Below are 18,550 nucleotides of genomic sequence, written 5' to 3'. Positions count from 1 at the left end.
ACCGACGTGTTTGAATTTAACGTCGGTGCATTAGTCCAGAGTTGGTTTTTCCAGGGCAATTCAAGTTCTATTCATCGGATTAACCGACGCTGTTTGAATCAAGACGTCGGTGCAATTGACCAGTGAGATGGTTTTTCAGTGGATTTCAAAAGTTGTACTCACCGGTTAAACCGACGATAGGTTTGAGTTAACGTCGGTGCAGTTGTCCAGAGACTTGGTTTTTCAGTTGATCAGTGGACAACTACACTCACCGGTTAAACCGATGATACGTCGGTCAATCTGCCCAAGTTGTAACGGCTAGTTTTCAGAAGAGGCAGTTTACATTCACCGGTTAAACCGACGATGACAAATGGAGGGACGTCGGATTAACCGGCGCTACGCAGTTTTCTGGCAGCTTTTCTCCAACGGCTCTATTTGTGTGAGCTGCCTATATATACCCCTCCAATGGGTCATTTCGCCCACTCTTGACACCAGGCAACATCCATACACTCATACTATAGTCAAGAGCCACATTGAACTTCATCATTCACATACTTGTGCATTCAATCAATCAAGAAGCAAGATTAAGGACTTGAGTAGAGAAAAGCTAGTGTGCATCCGTTCTTGGTGATCGGTTCTTGCTCAAGTGAAGTCCTTAGCTTGTTACTCTTGGTGATTGGCATCACCTAGGCGATCTTGGTGATCGGGGTGTTTCTCGCGGAGCTTGCCAAGGATTGTGGGAGCCCGGAGAAGAAGATTGTACGTGGCTTGAGCTCCACCACGCCGGGATGGTGAACGGAGACTCTTAGTGAGCGCCCAAGTCTCGGTGACATGGGAGGTGACAAGACTCTTAGTGAGTGTCACAACGTGGACTAGGGGTGTGTGCCAACACATCGACACCACGGGAAAAAATCCGGTCGTCTCTTGTCCACTCTCTTTATTCAAGCATTTTCTTTCATGCAATTTACTCATGTGCTTGACTTAGAGATCATAACTTAGCTCTACCTTGCTAGGCTTTACTTTGTTTTTATCTCTCTTAGCTTGTGTAGGTAGCTTAGTTATCCGATTGGTGAATTGGTGCCCTACTAGTATTGCATAGGTTAAGGTTGCTTTACCTTGTTTTAGAAATTGAAAAAGGCCCAATTCACCCCCCCCTCTTGGTCCATCGATCCTTACATCTGGACAAACTTCAATTTATACGGCGGACTGTCCGCTCACCCTTAGCGGACCGTCCGCAGTACACCTGTGCTAGCCCACCAGAGACAACAACGCCTCTAGAACATTTTCTAAACTCTACTGCGGACTGTCCGCGCCCAAGTGGCGGACCGTCCGCAGTTAAATCCTGCGAACCCCCACCAGAGACATCGTCTCTGGACAAACCTTAAGTTTGACGGTGGACCGTCCGCTCCCCTATAGCGGACTGCCCGCAGTTAAATCCTGCTAACCACCAGAGACAGCATCGTCTCTGGACGAAACCTAACCTGACCGGCGGACTGTCCGCGCCTCCCAGGCGGACCGTCCGCGATACCTAGCTTCTGACCCTCGCCACAGGCGGCTGCAGGGGCGGCGGCGGTGGCTGTTCACCGGCGGCGGCGACACACCACGGAAAGGGAAAAAGACCGGAAAGCACAAGGAACTCACCACGAATCCATTCCCGCGGTCGGTTCGAGTGGAGGACGACCGAAGAGACGGATCGACGGTGGAGCATGCTTCAAGCGCCTCCCATGGTGTCCGGCGGTGGCGGGGGCTATTCCGACCGTAAGAAGCCGGTCTAGGGTTTAGGAAGGTGGAGGAGGTGCCGAGGAAGGTTCCCGCACGAGGAATCGAGGTTTGGTTGCCGGAGGAGGGAGATCGAGGAGAGCGGCGACGTCGAGGCGAGCGGTCGAGCCCCACTCGTTTCGGGACGGAGTGAGGAGGAAGAGAGAAATGACGAGTGGGTCCCACACCCATCTAGATAAATATCTGGCGATGCCTGGCGGACTGTCCGCCGGCCCTGCGCGGACTGTCCGCGAGGCAGGTGTTACAATCCTACCCCCTAAAAGAAATCTCGTCCCGAGATTTAATGAATGGCGAAAGGAAGAGTTAGATATTGGTGTGTACCTTGATAGGCTTGTAGCAATTCCGGACACTTGGATTGAACAAATTCGTCCGTTTCCCAAGTGGCTTCCTGCTCGGAGTGATTGCTCCATTGCACCTTATAGAAATCACTGGTTTGATTCCGAGTGACCCTGGTTTTGTGATCCACAATTTTAATTGGATATTCGGGATAGACAAGATCGGGTTCCACTTGTAGCTTTTCAATGTCAATCACCTTCTCTAGAACACGAAGGCACTTTCTGAGCTGAGACACATGGAATATATTATGAACCGTGGATAAGTGGGCAGGAAGTTCCAAACGGTATGCCACTGGCCCACATTGCTCAACAACAAGGAAAGGCCCAACATAGCGAGGTGCGAGCTTTCCCCACACCCCAAACCGTTGAACCCCTTTCATTGGAGACACCCGCAAGTAGACATAATGCCCCACTTGAAATAGGATAGATTGGCGCTTCTTGTCCGCGTAACTCTTTTGTCGGGATTGAGCAATCTTCAAATTTTCCTGAACAACCCGAACTTACTCTTCTGCTTCATTCACCACATCAGGCCCAAAGAAAGTTCTCTCCCTAGCTTCTGACCAATTCAAAGGTGTTCTGCATTTCTGTCCATATAAGGCCTCAAATGGAGCCATCTTGATGCTTTCTTGATAACTATTGTTATAAGCAAACTCGGCCAATGGCAAGCATTCATCTCATTTCTGGCTGTATGTGAGCACGCAAGCTCTAAGCATGTCCTATAATATTTGATTTATTCTCTCCGTCTGACCGTCAGTCTGAGGATGATAAGCCGAGCTACGGATCAGTTGTGTACCAAGAGCGGCATGAAAATGTTCCCAAAACCGGGCTATGAATTGAGTACCACGGTCCGAAATGATTGTCTTTGGAATTCCATGGAGGCTCACAATACGGTCCATATATAATTGTGCATATTGTTTTGTCGTATGTGTCGTCTTTACCGGTAGAAAATGCGCGGTCTTGGTGAGACGATCTACAATAACCCATATCGAATCATACCCCTTAGAAGTTCTGGGTAAGCCGACAATGAAATCCATACTGATGTCCTCCCACTTCCAGGAGGGAATACTCAGGGGCTGCAAGGGGCCGGCTGATCTCAAGTGGCTAGCCTTAACCCTCCGACAGGTGTCACATTCTGACACATAACCAACGATTTGCCGCTTCATCCTTGTCCACCAAAACCGCTGTTTCAGATCCTGATACATCTTGTTGCTGCCAGGATGGATAGAATACCTAGAAAGATGAGCCTCATCGAGAATCTGCTTTTGAAGCTCCAGATCCTTAGGTACCACTAGTCGGTTCTTAAACCATAACACACCCTCGTCATCTAGATGGAAACATGCCACTCGAGGGTCATTTTCTCCAAGCCTTTGCCTAATCCTTTCCATGCCACCATTGTTTTTCTGAGCCGCAATAATATGATCTCGAAGTGTTGGAGTGAGGGTAAGATTAGCAAGAGTACCCTCAGACACCATAGTCAAGTTCATCTTCTCCATTTCTTGGCACAAAGTGTCATGCACTGCTGTGGCTGAGAGGCAACTGCAACTGGCTCTATGACTTAATGAATCGGCTACAACATTAGCCTTGCCCGGGTGATAATTAATTTCCAAGTCGTAACCCTTTATCAACTCCAACCATCGCCTCTGGCGCAAATTCAGCTCGCTCTGGGTGAAAATATACTTAAGACTCTTGTGGTCTGAGTATATGTGCACTGGATTGCCCAGAAGATAATGGCGCCAGATCTTCAATGCATGCACTACTGCTGCTAGTTCCAGATCATGGGTGGCATAATTTTCTTCATGTCATCTAAGGGCTCTGGAGGTATAAGCAATCACTCGCTGGTCCTGCATAGGGACGCAGCCTAGGCCCGTACCTGATGCATTACAACAAGTATTAATGGCCGAATAATTTCCGGCGAAAACAATCAGGGATGAGGACACAGCCAAGACCCGTACCTGATGCATCACAGTACACATCAAAAGGCCGGGTAATATCTGGCTGAGCGAGGACAGGGGCAGACGTCAGAAGCCTTCTCAAAGTCTGAAAGGCCTGCTCACATTTGTCGTCCCAACTAAATCTCACCCCTTTCTTGAGTAACTCGGTCATGGGCCTAGCAATTTTTGAGAACTCTGGTACAAATCGGCGATAATAGCCTGCTAGACCAAGGAAACTCCGGATCTCTGAAACAGACTCTGGAGTCTTCCAATTCAGAACATCCTGAATCTTGCTAGGATCAACAGAAATCCCCTTGTCTGAGATGATGTGGCCCAAAAACTGGACTTCCTTGAGCCAGAAATCACATTTGCTAAATTTGGCATACAACTTGTGCTCCCGCAGGCACTGAAGCACAATGCGGAGATGTTCTGCATGTTCTTCCTCATTCTTGGAAAATATCAGGATGTCATCAATGAAAATTACGGCGAACTTGTCTAGCTCGGGTATGAACACCGAGTTCATGAGATACATGAAATGAGCAGGGGCATTCGTTAGCCCGAAAGACATGACCAGATATTCGAAAAGTCTGTATCTGGTGGAAAAAGCCGTCTTGGGAATATCCTCAGCTGTAATCTTTATCTGATAATATCCAGAGCGGTGATCAATCTTGGAAAATAGTTTGGCCCCGAATAGCTGATCAAACAGAATATCAATCCGGGGAAGGGGATATTTATTTTTGATTGTGACGGCATTCAGAAGTCTATAGTCCACACACAACCTGAGACTTTCATCTTTCTTTTTCACAAAGAGTGCATGACAGCCCCCAAGGTGACGTGCTAGGACGGATATAGCCCTTATCAAGCAATTCCTGCAATTGTTTCTTTAATTCTGCTAATTCATTAGGTGGCATCCGATATGGCCTCCTGGAGATTGGCGCCATGCCCGGTTGCAGTTCAATAGCAAACTCCACAGCACGGTCAGGTGGCATGCCCGGCAATTCATCCAAAAAAACATCCGGGTATTCACATACCACTGGTATATCCTCTAGATTCTTGCCCTCAGCGTGGTGCACCGCATGGACCAACGGGGCGGAGCTCATGAGACTCAAGATCATCAAACCATGAATAGGAGAGTTGATGTGCACAGATCGAGAAACAGTGTCAAGAATGACTCTGTGAACTCCCATCCAATTCATGCCAAGAATAATATCTATCTTCTGGGATGGCAACACTATAAGCTGGGTGGCAAAAATCCTTCCCTGTAACTGCAAGGGTACTTGTCTAACAAGTTGATTAGTAATCAAGTGCCCCCCGGGTGAGTGAATATTATATGGCCTGGATATGCTCTCCACTTCTAATCCCAATCTGCTTACACATTCCTTACTAATAAATGTGTGAGACGCCCTAGAATCAAATAGTACAGTAACGGGGTGTCCATTAATAGAGAACGTACCCGACATCACTGGTGCTCCCTCAGGGATGGCCTCGAAGGTGGTATAGTGCACCTACCCTGGTTCGAAGTGAGCCACTTGCTGCTTTTGGTTTTGCTGGCTTGATTGCTGACCTTGCTTTGGTGGCATCGGACAGTTCCGTGCAAAGTGACCAATCTGTCCACAGTTGTAGCACGGAAACAAATTGGGGCGCATCCCCGGCTGCTGCACCCACACCTTCTGCTCACTCTGCTGAGGAACAGGAGGTCTAACTGTCCCCTGTGGCGGTGTATACTGAGGTGGCCGATACCCCCACTGCTGCTGTGGCTGGTGCTGAAAGGGGGCTCGCTGTGGGCCCGACTGCACTAAGCGAAACCTCTAAGGAGCACTGCTAGAAGATCCCCCTGCCGGTGCCTTTCTCTTCTTTTCTGCCTTGTGAGCTAGATAGGCATCCTACTAAACGATAGCCCCATTGACTAGCTCACTAAAAGTGTTAAACTTGAACATTGCCAAGCGATCCTGGAGCTTGCTGCTAAGCCCCTGCCTGAAACACGCCTGCTTCTTTTCATCAGTATCCACGTGATAACCGGCGTACTGTGAGAGCGTATTGAAGTTCTGGGCATACTGCATCACATTGTTGTTATCCTGCTTTAGGGCCAGGAACTCGGTGAGCTTCCTGCGAATGACCCCTGCAGGAATATGGTGTGCTCTGAAAGCTTCCTTGAACTCATTCCAAGAAAACCGAGTGCCAACAGGAAACATAGCCACGTGGTTGTCCCACCACGTGCGTGCGGGACCCCTGAGCTGTTGTGCTGCATATGACGCCTTGTCATTGTCATTGTAGGGGTACAACGTGAACTTGGACTCTATGGTCTTAAGCCAGCTGTCGGCCTCCAACGGCTCGTCAGCCTTGTGAAACAGCGACGGCTGGGTCCCCAGGAACTGGTGGCTGGTGGTGAGGCTCAGGCCGCGGCGCTCTGCCCTGCTGCACAAGCTCACGGAGGAGTGCGGTCTGCTCGTCGCGCCCGGTGAGCATGACCGCAATGGCCTGGGCCAACTTAGGAGGGTTCGGTGGTTCTCCCATTCTGCATTCAACCATGACGAGGTTAGTTCTATCATTCAAATAAATTAAGACAAAACCGATAGTAACTAATCCTTTCTATTCATGGCACAATGCAGAATGTAGAGCCTCAAAACAATTCTGAGTAATGCTTGCAGGCGGGGCTAGGCGATCGATCGGCGCAACCGGTCCGTCTGACTGATCTGCCCTGGTCCAGCCGAAAATGGTATGGCAGACCGTCCGCAGTACATGGGCGAACCGTCCGCTTTACCGAAAATCCAGGTAACCGGACCGTCCGCTGAGCTTATGCGGACCGTCCGCTTCACATAATGGCAACACAACTCCGTTTCAGATGGTTCTGCATGTTTCTCCTCAATAGCCGGCGGACCGTCCGCGGGTCCTGACCGGACTGTCCGCTGAACACAATTTAAGCTACCAGACACTGTCTTCGGCCCGGCAGACGACACTTCTGTAACGTTTCACGACAAGTCTATGAAACCTTACGACCCGAACTTCATCTACAAAAAGTCCTTAGGGCCATAAACTCACGCCTCTATCAATTTCCTAGGGAAAAATCCCAAAACACTACATAAATATGATGCATGCTCGCCCTACGCAAAAATTCATTTTTATAATTTTGGAAAAACTTGAAATTAGTCATGCCTGTACCATCCTCGGTGCGTTTCAGCTCTGATACCAGCTGTGACGGAACCGCCGAATTAAAACTCTAATTAAGCGTAATGGCCGTCATTTGAACACATCGGACTGATTAGCTTAACGGCTTAATTTGGCGATACTTTCTCAACCCACGTCCCGATCGAAACATCACCGATAGTCCCACGCGAAGGTGGGCACAGATGGTACAAGCACAACACTCCTTTGGAAATACAACAGATATACATAAAACTTTACCTTAAATTTTACAAACCAAGTTTAAATAAACACATAATTTACAAACTTTGCACTACTGGGATCCGGGTTTAACTAGAGGAAAGAGCCTACAACTACCAAAAGTGTGCCCTAGGGAGATCCCTAACTAAACGTCTAGCTCCACAACTTCTCATCCCTTAGCATCCCGACGGATGAACTTGGCGCAGCAGGGACAGAAGTCTACGTCTGCATGCCCTGAAATAATGGTGGCAACAAACCTTGAGTATACTAATACTCAGCGAGGCTTACCCGACCAGTGGGTATAACTTATCCCACATATCTAGACATGCAAGGCTTTTGGCTGGTGGTTATTTGGCAGAAAAACAGCAACTACAGTTATTCCTTATTTTCATTATTTTAGCTCCAGGTTCCATATAAATTTACTCTCATCTATTATTTGCATAGACTCACTATAGCAATCATGGTGAGGCAAGCAAAAATAATCCAATGTGCTCAATATTTTATATACTATACATAACTCTCATTCTAACATTTTGCTACGATGCAGCAAAGAGATCAAAGCCCTCATAACCGCGAGATACGGCGAATCGATCCGATTTAACCTTGCAAGGTGGACCTAACCAACACGGCACGCATTTGCCCCGTCGGACTATACATGCCAACCATTCCCCTCCCTGCCTCGAACTACAGAACCGCCCCACCTGCATATAGTTAGCCGAGCCCTACGAGAGACCACCAAAAGTAAACATATGCATCCCGATTCTCCACGGCCACTCGACTCGCCCTAAGGGGTGGGTAGAAGTTCTGTACTTTCGAAGCAAGGCAGTACTCGGCTTACCGGTTTCGACTACCTCCTACTCCCGGCATGCGGTTAGTACAATTCAATCCCCGATCAGCACTGGCGACAACGACCGGTCCTTATTCGACTCAGACGGGGCTAAGGCACACAGGAACCCTGCCCTGCGGCCATACCTATACATCATCCCCGCCCGGTCTCACATCTCCATTTCAATAACTCAGGTACTAATATCAGTGGACATAACCTATATCTCGCGAGTAACTGGATATTACTCGACTTCTATATATCCTATATCTCGCGAGTGATAAAAAGTCACTCGACTTCTACCGAGAACTCTTAAGCATAGCATTACTATCGTCCTATCACACTAGTATAAACACAAGGAAACATAAAGATCATGCAACTAGGGTTTCAATCAATTTCTATACGTAATGCACAAGTAATAGATATATATATATAGATGTCATAATTTAAATTAATAGGTTGTGCTCCGGGGCTTGCCTTGCGTCTGCTGCTCAGAACTGGGGTCAGACGGGCCTTGGGCCGGGTGCTCACACCTCTCCTCTTGGGCTCGCGTCGGCTGCTCCTGCGGTGCCGCGATCACCTCAAATACGGCGCCCTCAGCTGCGGATGCTACACGTATGCATATGAAGTAAATGAGTGCAGCCCAAAGATGTAACTATTTTACTTTAACTGGAATACCCTGCGGACTGTCCGCGCCCCAGTGGGGCGGACCGTCCGCCCTACTATTCTACCGACCCACCAGATCCAAACACCTCTCTGGACAAACTTCAATTTATACGGCGGACTGTCCGCTCACCCTTAGCGGACCGTCCGCAGTACACCTGTGCCAGCCCACCAGAGACAACAACGCCTCTGGAACATTTTCTAAACTCTACTGCGGACTGTCCGCGCCCAAGTGGCGGACCGTCCGCAGTTAAATCCTGCGAACCCCCACCAGAGACATCGTCTCTGGACAAACCTTAAGTTTGACGGCGGACCGTCCGCTCCCCTATAGCGGACTGTCCGCAGTTAAATCCTACTAACCACCAGAGACAGCATCGTCTCTGGACGAAACCTAACCTGACCGGCAGACTGTCCGCGCCTCCCAGGCGGATCGTCCGCGATACCTAGCTTCTGACCCTCGCCACAGGCGGCTGCAGGGGCGGCGGCAACGGCGGCGGCTGTTCACCGGCGCCGTCGACACACCACGGAAAGGGAAAAAGACCGGAAAGCACAAGGAACTCACCACGAATCCATTCCCGCGGTCAGTTCGAGTGGAGGACGACCGAAGAGACGGATCGACGGTGGAGCAAGCTTCAAGCGCCTCCCATGGTGTCCGGCGGTGGCGGGGGCGATTCCGACCGTAAGAAGCCGGTCTAGGGGTTTAGGAAGGTGGAGGAGGTGCCGAGGAAGGTTCCCGCACGAGGAATCAAGGCTTGGTGGCCAGAGGAGGGAGATCGAGGAGAGGGGTGACGTCGAGGCGAGCGGTCGAGCCCCACTCATTTCGGGACGGAGGGAGGAGGAAGAGAGAAATGACGAGTGGGTCCCACACCCATCCAGATAAATATCTGGCGATGCCTGGCGGACTGTCCGCCGGCCCCGCGCGGACTGTCCGCGAGGCTGCTGTTACACAGATGAAACACAACAATATACTGTATGAGGAAAGCTGAAGAAACTGCAGTAGGTGATGGAAGGAAGGAAAGCAACGCCTGCTTGTCACTGCATTGCACAGCAAGCCAGGCAGCCAGCAATTGCTTGGTTGGTAGAGTAGTTACCATGTCCATGCCCATCACTCTCTACCGTTGGTTGCCTTGACATCTGTTGCACGCGTGTTTGTCCTCCCTGCCTGGCTGGCTCCCGTGCATCAAGATCAAGCTACAGTACTACTGCACGGTTTGTGCGTGAGTGTTCTTTTTCTGGATCAATAGATGGATGGAAGTAGTTCTAGAAGCTTCATCGAATCATCTGCCATGGCTAGTAACTGCACTACAGCTCCGTGCCATGGCATGCATCATACAAACAGCAACAACATTCCGTCCCTGGGCATCACATAACGCACATCAAGATACTAAAGAAACAGCACACATAGGTAGTACTGAAAACAGAATCATCAATCTATCTATTGATTCCACCAACACAGCATCATACACGCAGGTTCCAAGCTACAGACCAAGGTACATACTACAAGAAGATGATGGATGGATCATCCTCATACATACTAGAGCCATCACATCGCTTCCATGGCACTGATAGATGATGATCCAGTAATGCGCTGGACAATTTTATCCAACGGAGAGGCAAAGAGTGGTAAACAGCAGCAAGGAACACAAGGCAACTGCAACTCAGATCCCATAATCTGCACTGTGACCATCCTCCCAAAACGAGCACAGACCACTGGCACGGAAGACACATGCTCTACCAAGTCACCTCCTCTTCCAATTGTTGATCCACTGTAGTCTAGTAACCATGCCAGAAAAATCCGCAGCATTGCTGACCTTAAGTCGTTCAGTCCAAGGCAGTTTTCATCCTCCGACCAGACACCGGTTTTGGCAGGCCATCGAGTAACGGCCGGGTGAAGGACTCATGCTTGAAGGTCCATGTCGAGCTAGACACCCCATTTTCTGCATCTGCAAAGCTGGGTGCGCTTGGCGACTTCCTCACAGATTTGAACCCATTAAAATTAAGAAACGAAATGCTGCTCTTCTGGCTGGAATCTGGGCTGCCTGTATCCATGTTTAGACGGATACTAGATATTGGCCGGGGCAACAAACACTTAATTGCCTTAATTGGGTCTGCTAGAAAATCATCCTGGGTATCAGTTGTGTTAGATTCTGCTTCCGCTTTCTGCCGACGACGCATAGAAGCATCTTGCCTGGGTTTGGGTACCCCGTTGCTCTTGTTCCCATTGGCACCGTTCGCTGATGAAAACCTGTTAACTGACTCTTCATACTCCCAGCTTCCATCCATACCATTTGTGCCTGGAGCTGCAGAAGAACTCAGCAATGTTTCACTGAGATTACTCTGGAAACCACCCTTACGGTACACAGACATTTCAGTGCTGCAATCCATGGCACTTCCTTTCTGAGATGATAGGCCATAGTATCTCTGCAAGGTACTCATTGCAGGCGACGCCCCCTTCTGACCACAATTTGATGAATCTAGTGAATCAACGGTGTCTCTGTTTTGCTGATGGTTTGGAGCCCATGCTCTGCAGAACCACAGAAAATTAAGTTCAAAATGCACAAATGTATTGTGTATCACCTCAACAACAAAAAATAGGGTTAATTGGATCCATGCCATTATAATTTTTCAAGTTCACCGATCTACCATTACAATTCACCTATTTGGAGATATGCCATTACAATTCGTTATTTGCTTGAGACATGTCATTTTATACGTATTTGATTCTCATAGGCCCACGTGCAGGCTCTAGTATTTTTGTATAGACCAAAATGCCCCTGCTACCTCTCCACCCTCCACTCACTTACTTATGGGCCCCACATGTCAGCTTCTTCTTCTTTCCTTTCTTCCCTAGCCGCTGTCGCCGCCCTCCACCCCCGGCCCTGTGCGCGCGCCCCGGCCATGTCGTCGGAGGTGGAGAAGACGGCGGCCGTTGGAGCAGGCGCCGCGCGAGTCTCCACCAACACCGGCGAGCCCCGGGGCGGCCTGGAGGAGCTGCGCCATCGCCAGCGCCGCGTGCTCCTGCACCGCGCTCCCGGATAGCACAGCGGCAAGCAGCACAGCCATACCATCGAGGCACCGGCGCCGTCGAGCTTCACATCTGGCACGCCGCCTTCGCGGCCACGAACAGCCCGGCATCGAAGTCGTTGTCGTCCCAAACATCGCAGCACGTCGGAGCTCGCTGGAGCTCGATTCGCGGCAGTCGGAGCTCAGCTCGCCGGCCGCATGTCCCCACGTGCTCGCTCAGCTGCCGCCCGCCCGCCCGCCGCGCGGACCCGCCGGAGCCGGCTGGCCACACGCCCCCGCCCTTCGCTTGCCCGCCGGCCGTGCGACCCCGCCTGCCCGCTCGGCCGCCGGTCGGCTGCGCGACCCCGTCCACCCGCTCACCTGCCAGAGCTCGGCCGGAGGTCAATTTGCGGTAGCCAGACCTCAACCGGAGGTGGATTCAAGTTAGGTGGAGCTGGATTAGACATCTAATACTAGCAAGCATTGAACTGCAGGTCGGAGCGGATGCTGTGCTTGGATCCTTTTGCCATCAGATGGGCCTCGTCAGTATCGTGTGGAGGGGTTCGCGCTCCCAGCTCCCCGTGGCCCGGCACAGGATGCAAGGTAGGAGCCCGCCAGTCGCCAGAGGAGGCGGACGCCGTGCGTTCCCGAAGTAGGAGCCTGCGCACGAGGATCTTGGCGCTGGGGAGTCAACAGAAGGTGGCGCAAGAGAATCTGGGCAGAGGGTAGTCGGCGGAGGGCAGGCGCGACAGCGAGGTTGCGGATGCCAGATGGGGCCAAAGGAACAGCAGGCGAGGTTGGGGATGGGCAGGTCGGTTGGAGAGGAAGGAGGAAGAAGATGGTGTGGGGCCTGCATGTCACCGCGCCGGCGAGGGCTCCCCTGGCCGCGGTGGCCTTGGCGTGGTAGTACCGGTAGGCGGCGGGGGAGAGCAGCGCGGGCACGGGCGCGAGGTCGGTGGCGCCCGGGCCGCCGGCACCGGCAACGGAGGTGGCGAGGGAGGGCGGGACGAACTCCTCGGCCATGGGGTTGAGCTTGGAGAGGAGCTCCTCCAAATCTCGCATCTCGCACTCCCCGGCGTCGGAGCCGGAGCCCGGTGCGTCCTCCGGGCGCAGTGCGGCATGGTCGGCGGTGGCGGCCATCGGAGCCAGGAGGGGAGGGCGCGGGGGTGGAGCTCTGGAGGATGCCAAGGGCAGGAGTTCTGAAAGGTTTTGGGGCAGGGTCGGAGGCGTCCGGGCGGCCGCGGCCACCGAGGTGGAAGAAGAACCGGGCTGTTGCTCGCCGGCGTTGGGATGAAGAAGAGCAGAGGAAGGAGAAGAATGGACGGAGGAAGGGGATGACATGTGGGGTCTCGATGTCAGTGAGTGGAGAGAGAGGATTACAACAGGGGCATTTTGGTCTATACCATAATACGGACGTCTGCTCGTGGGCCCAAGGTCATTGAAAACGTAGAAAATGGCATGTTTGAGGGTACAAACGAATTGTAATGGCATCGTTTGGAATAGGTAAATTGTAATGGTATAACTCAGAAGTTGCGAAATTATAATGGTATGGATCCAATTAACCCCAAAAAATAATATGTAGATGCCATAATAAAGTTTTTTTCTCATTTGTGTGCTTCTTTCCATAGGGATATCTTGTGTATGGTTATCTACTCACAAAAAATGGTCAAAATGCACTTGCAGTTTCATGACAGGTCAGCAATTAAGCAAGGGAGGCTAAGCTGTGAGTAGTTTAGGTAAATGACTCGATCTTATATTGTAACAGATTGGCAGTTCAATGCCGCCAGATTGCCAGCACTGAGGTCTGGTGAAAACATAGATTGTGCTTTCTCCACAACAAATTCAAAACCCAAATAAGACTGGATGACACAAAGCGAATAGGAAACACAGGCAGCACGCAAGATGGGATGTCTACCTTTTAATTCTTTGACCAGAACCACTCAATCTTACAACAGCTGGCATGGGCCTTCCTGGTAGAGGTATGAGCAATGTTTTGTGTGCAAACATCTGGCTATCAGTGACCAGACCATTTGCCCTCTTAATGTCCGATATCTGCACGGAGGAAAAAAAACATAAATATCAATTCAGCAACTCAAAGGGTCATAATGTTCGATATATACAAGGAAATAAGAGTTATTACACAGATAAACATAAAGACATATCACTCTAATTATGCATGCATCCAGAAATCTGGGAAAGCAAATACTCAATGTCACTGTCGTCACCAACTCTGTAGAAGTCCCAAAGTTGCGCATCACATTGCCCGTGACTTTACCACCCGTAAATAAAGAAGTTTGGATCTTCTAAGTTCATTAGTTGTCACAGAGACACATTTGCCAAGGGTGGAGGCACAGAGTCAGAAACCACCATTCAGTTTGCTTTTCAAGTTTGTGACGCAGCCCAGTGATAGAGATAGAAGGGGCATTCCTTGTGTTGAGAAAGAAGAAAAGATGAAGTTTTGGCCAACAGCATCACCTCTCCTCTCCATATATTCCTCTTCCATTTAACAGGGAGGGGCATCCCAAGATACCCGCTTTGGGTGAGACTCCCCTGACGTTGCCCCTAGTCACTGACGCGTGGGCCCGGTCCCACACGTCAGCTACTCTAAAGTTAAAGGGGAAACGTCAAGCTTTACCCACCACCACCAAGATTGAAGTTACCAACCAACCAAAGCGGCAAAGCCATGAGAGAGGGAAGGCGGTTGATTACTACCTCGACGCCGTACTTGATGGCGATGCCGGCGAGCGTATCCATCCTGGAAACCTCGTGCTCCAGGCAGTGGTGATGGGGCGGCGGCGGCGGGGACGAGGGAGGCGTCCTCTCCGGCGAGAGGACGGCGGCGCGGAGGGCGTCGTACTCGTCAGAGAGAGGGTGAGAGATGCCCATGGGCAAATCGCGGGTGAGGAGAGGGGTGGATTCGATGGGCAGATCTCGAACGAGTTTGGCAGGGAATCCGGGGAAAATGGTCGCCGGTGGAGAAGGTTGCTTTGCTTTGCTGCGGGGCGGTCGGTGGAGGGAGGAGGAAAGGCGAGTCTAGTCTGCCTTTTTTTTCCTTGTGTTGGAGGGAGCTTCTGCCGCTGGTGCCCGGTGGCCAGGGTTTACCTTTTCGGCGAAATTTCGCCGAAATTTCGGTGAAAATTTCGTTTCCGCTAGTAGTCGGGAAGTGAAATTTCGATACTTTACGCTATTTATTTTTAAATTTAAAAATTCAAAAATATTTATAAAAAATTCGGAAAAAATATGATAAAAAACTAGGTGTTCTTCTGAGCAAATAGGACTAGAACACACTCAAATCTAAGATCATTTGCTAAGCTAAAATTGTATTTTAGTTAAAAAACAAGGTTATTTGTAGTCTAATGAGGTAGAATTTAAGTTGGCATGAGAGTTAACGAAGTAGGAAAGCACACCTTTCAGAATGCTTTAACAATTCTCTATATAAATTAAATCCAAAAAAAATTTCAAACACTGTCACATGAATTGATAACCAATTCAAATCATGTTTGTCCCGGATTTAAAACAATTTTCAATTAGATCAACCAATATCTCTGAAATTTTATAGGCATATCCGCAATAACAAAAATTATAAAAGTCTAGTTGAGGCCTAAGAGAGAAAATGAAAGTTGTCACATGAAATGACAAGACTTTTAATTGGTAGTTTTTGAAATAATTAAATAACTTTCAAATCATTGCTCAAATGAAAAAGTTTCTGAAACAAAAGTTGTAGATCTCGAAAAAATGAACAAAGTTGGTATTAAAAAGTTTTTCATTTGACCTCGGGAACAGTAAGAAAATCACAACTGACATCATTTTCCGGTCGGAAATCACCGAATTTCGGTCGAAATCACTGAAATTTCGGTCGGAATTCACCGAAATTTCGTTTTTTTATTTTGAATTCTCTTTCCGTTCGGAATTAGCGAATTTCGGCGAAATTTCGGCCGAAATTTCGTTTCCGGCAGTTGGCGGGATTCAGTAAAAAAACAAAAAGGTGAACCCTGCTGGTGGCTGCCTGCCTACCTACGGCCTACCTGCCTGCCAAAATGGAAGGAAGCAAAGCTAGAAAAAGTCAGAGGAGGGAAAAGAAAAAAAAAGAAAACTATTCATTTGATTGTACTTTACGCGGTACAGCCACGTGGTTACGGTGATACACGCAATACAGGCTCCTCTACCACAAACCGGCTCCTCTGCAATATTACAGATTGACTCCAGTTACCAAAAAAAAAAAAGCAAAGGTCCGTCACATCGAATCTGAATCATTAAATACACTAAAAAGAAATGTAACTACTAATTCATAGCGGACGAATCTTTTAAACCTAATTAGTTCATAGTTAGATGTTAATTACCAAATAACAACGAAATATGCTACAGTATTAGAATCCAAACTTTTTCACCAATAAAATATCCTAGTGGCACCGAGTTCCTCCGCACAGGAGGCTCTGCCCTCTATCTTTTACACTCTTGCTCAAGTATATATACTGTATTTTTCAATAATAATTGCATACATACAGTATCCTATAATGGACAGATGTGAATTGCAGAATGTATTTGTACCAGATGATCGCTTCCTTCCATTGTCATGTCGACAAAAACAGATGAACTGGTGGTGCACATTTTCCGGTTCCGCAGTCGGCATGCTTCCGGCCACATCTTTTTTCATTCTTCTTATATATAGAATACTAATACAAAAAGAAAAAGAATACGAACCGTGTGGTGCAACTGAAGCAGGCAGCACCAGTTGACTCTGCCTGCATCTATTCCCAAATTATTTGTCGTTTTAAATATACATATTTTACTATGCATCTAGACATATAGTCATTTTTGTTTTTCTATATATATATAGATTTTACTATGCATCTAGATAATATATATCTCGGTGCATAGTAAAATCTATGTATTTAGAAAAAAATAAAATGACTAATAATTTGGGATGGAGGGAGTATGTGTATATGAGAACGAGACGAGTTGCTCTTACCTTGACCAGGGCTGCCTTTTGATTCCTTCAGTGTTCCGGATTTCAATTAATGATGAAATCTGGAAGAGATTATCAGAAATTCAAATGATGCTCTATGCTTTTCAGTCAATTTGAAATACAGATACGGACAATATTTTCAGGGAAAAATTAATTATTTTCACAGAACAGAATTAAACTGCCTTAGCAGCTTGTTCATGCATGGCCACTTCCCTTGCCTTAGCAGCACAGCTGCTAGCCTACTAAACATAAACATCTACTAAGTTCAGTTAGGGCCTGTTTGGCTCCACGACTTTTTCCAAAAGTCCCTATCACATCAAAAAGAATCTTACTATTTTATATTATTAAATAAAATCTGTTTATAAATGTTTTTTGACAGCTGAGTGCTTTTTCGCGAGACGAATCTAATGAGCCTAATTAATCGATGATTGGCTACAGTGATGCTACAGTAACCATTCGATAATCATAATTTAAGATACATCATTAGATTCGTCTCGCAGTTTAGCCCCAGGGTTCTGCAGTTAGTTTTATAATTAATATTTATTTAATACTTCTAAATACTAAAAAGTCCCTGGGACTTTTTTGAAGTCCCTGTTTCTAAACACCCCCTTAGTCATGTCATATGGGCTTCTGGGAATTCTGATCGCTTTAATTTGTACGTATGTACAGTTATGCCTATCAATCATGGATACAGCCCTATACACAGAGTGCTTCTTTCTAAAAAAACTGGAACACCTCACTCAGTAATTCGTTTAGTTCAATGATACAGCAGTGTCCTCTCTATCCAGTACGTACTCTACTCGCTGTTTGACAAAGAATAGATCCCCTTTTGTTGGAGTAATGGGCTTGGCCCATTACTTCTAAAGCATTAAAAGAATTTAAAGCCCACTATTAATACTAGGGAATCAATGCTTAATTCCGTACCGGGAATTGAGGAGGATCTCAACCGACTTAAAAGGTGGACTTCGTGTACACCACTTGTGAAGCCGGTAAGAGGAGGATGGTGAACCACACGCGCGCGCGCTCGCTCGCCTCGCCGGGCCGTGGCCGAGACGAGGCGGCGCGGCGCAGCCGGACGGGCGGTGCGCGGACGTGACGTGCAGGTGCTGGTGCGGTGCGACGTGATGTGCTGAGATGAGAAGGATGAGAAGGATGTTTTGCAGTAAAGGTCCTGCACGGGACGCGGGCAATTAGGTTTTTGGGGAGCGTCTTGACGCGACTGCTTGCTCCCTGAACGACTCCTTCGTCTACTTTCCGGCGTAACCGCTCGTGCGAACTGACTACTTCGTCTACTTCCCGGCGTAACCGTTCGTGGGACTGCACTGCGAACATCTTCCTGCATCGACATAGTTCGGCTATTTCGAGCAAGACCAGTCGAATAGCATGTCTATTCCAGCTGGTAACGGCGCAACCGGTGCCTCCGGCACTGGTCCCGCCTTGGGGTACTTACTAAACCTACTCTGGTTTAATTCTTTGTTCATGCTTATTAGTGAGAATAACATGAACACATGCACATATCTTGTACACACATTATCACTCATCTATATCATGAAATTGATATTAATATTTGGAATTAAAATATACCGAAAATTGTCTAGATATCTAACAATCCAAAAAACCTAATTGTGTTAATAGGCTTTCGGTATCTAGCTTTGCTGCATCAATCAAACCACCACCTTTTGATGGTTCA

At 48.5% G+C, this 18,550-nt stretch overlaps 1 protein-coding gene across 2 annotated transcripts; it reads right to left on the bottom strand.

The window, feature by feature from the left end:
• Positions 1 to 10,273: 10,273 nt before the first annotated feature.
• On the bottom strand, positions 10,274 to 14,780 carry LOC120668937. Of its 2 annotated transcripts, none has more exons than XM_039948753.1 (3): positions 14,607 to 14,780; positions 13,810 to 13,946; positions 10,274 to 11,415 (listed from the first exon to the last, which is right to left on the bottom strand). In XM_039948753.1, the coding sequence occupies exons 1-3, from the start codon at positions 14,778 to 14,780 to the stop codon at positions 10,713 to 10,715; spliced, it is 1,014 nt and encodes a 337-aa protein (XP_039804687.1). In that variant the 3' UTR covers positions 10,274 to 10,712. The 2 variants fall into 2 exon arrangements, with proteins under 2 accessions (XP_039804687.1, XP_039804688.1); XM_039948754.1 differs by lacking the exon at positions 14,607 to 14,780 and adding an exon at positions 14,035 to 14,061.
• Between the last annotated feature and the right edge of the window lie 3,770 nt (positions 14,781 to 18,550).

The sequence above is a fragment of the Panicum virgatum genome, chromosome 4N, assembly GCF_016808335.1.
Source record: "Panicum virgatum strain AP13 chromosome 4N, P.virgatum_v5, whole genome shotgun sequence".
Taxonomy (NCBI): domain Eukaryota; kingdom Viridiplantae; phylum Streptophyta; class Magnoliopsida; order Poales; family Poaceae; genus Panicum; species Panicum virgatum.
The sequence above is the reverse complement of the archived record's forward strand: the minus strand, read 5'-3'. Positions and strand labels throughout refer to the sequence as shown.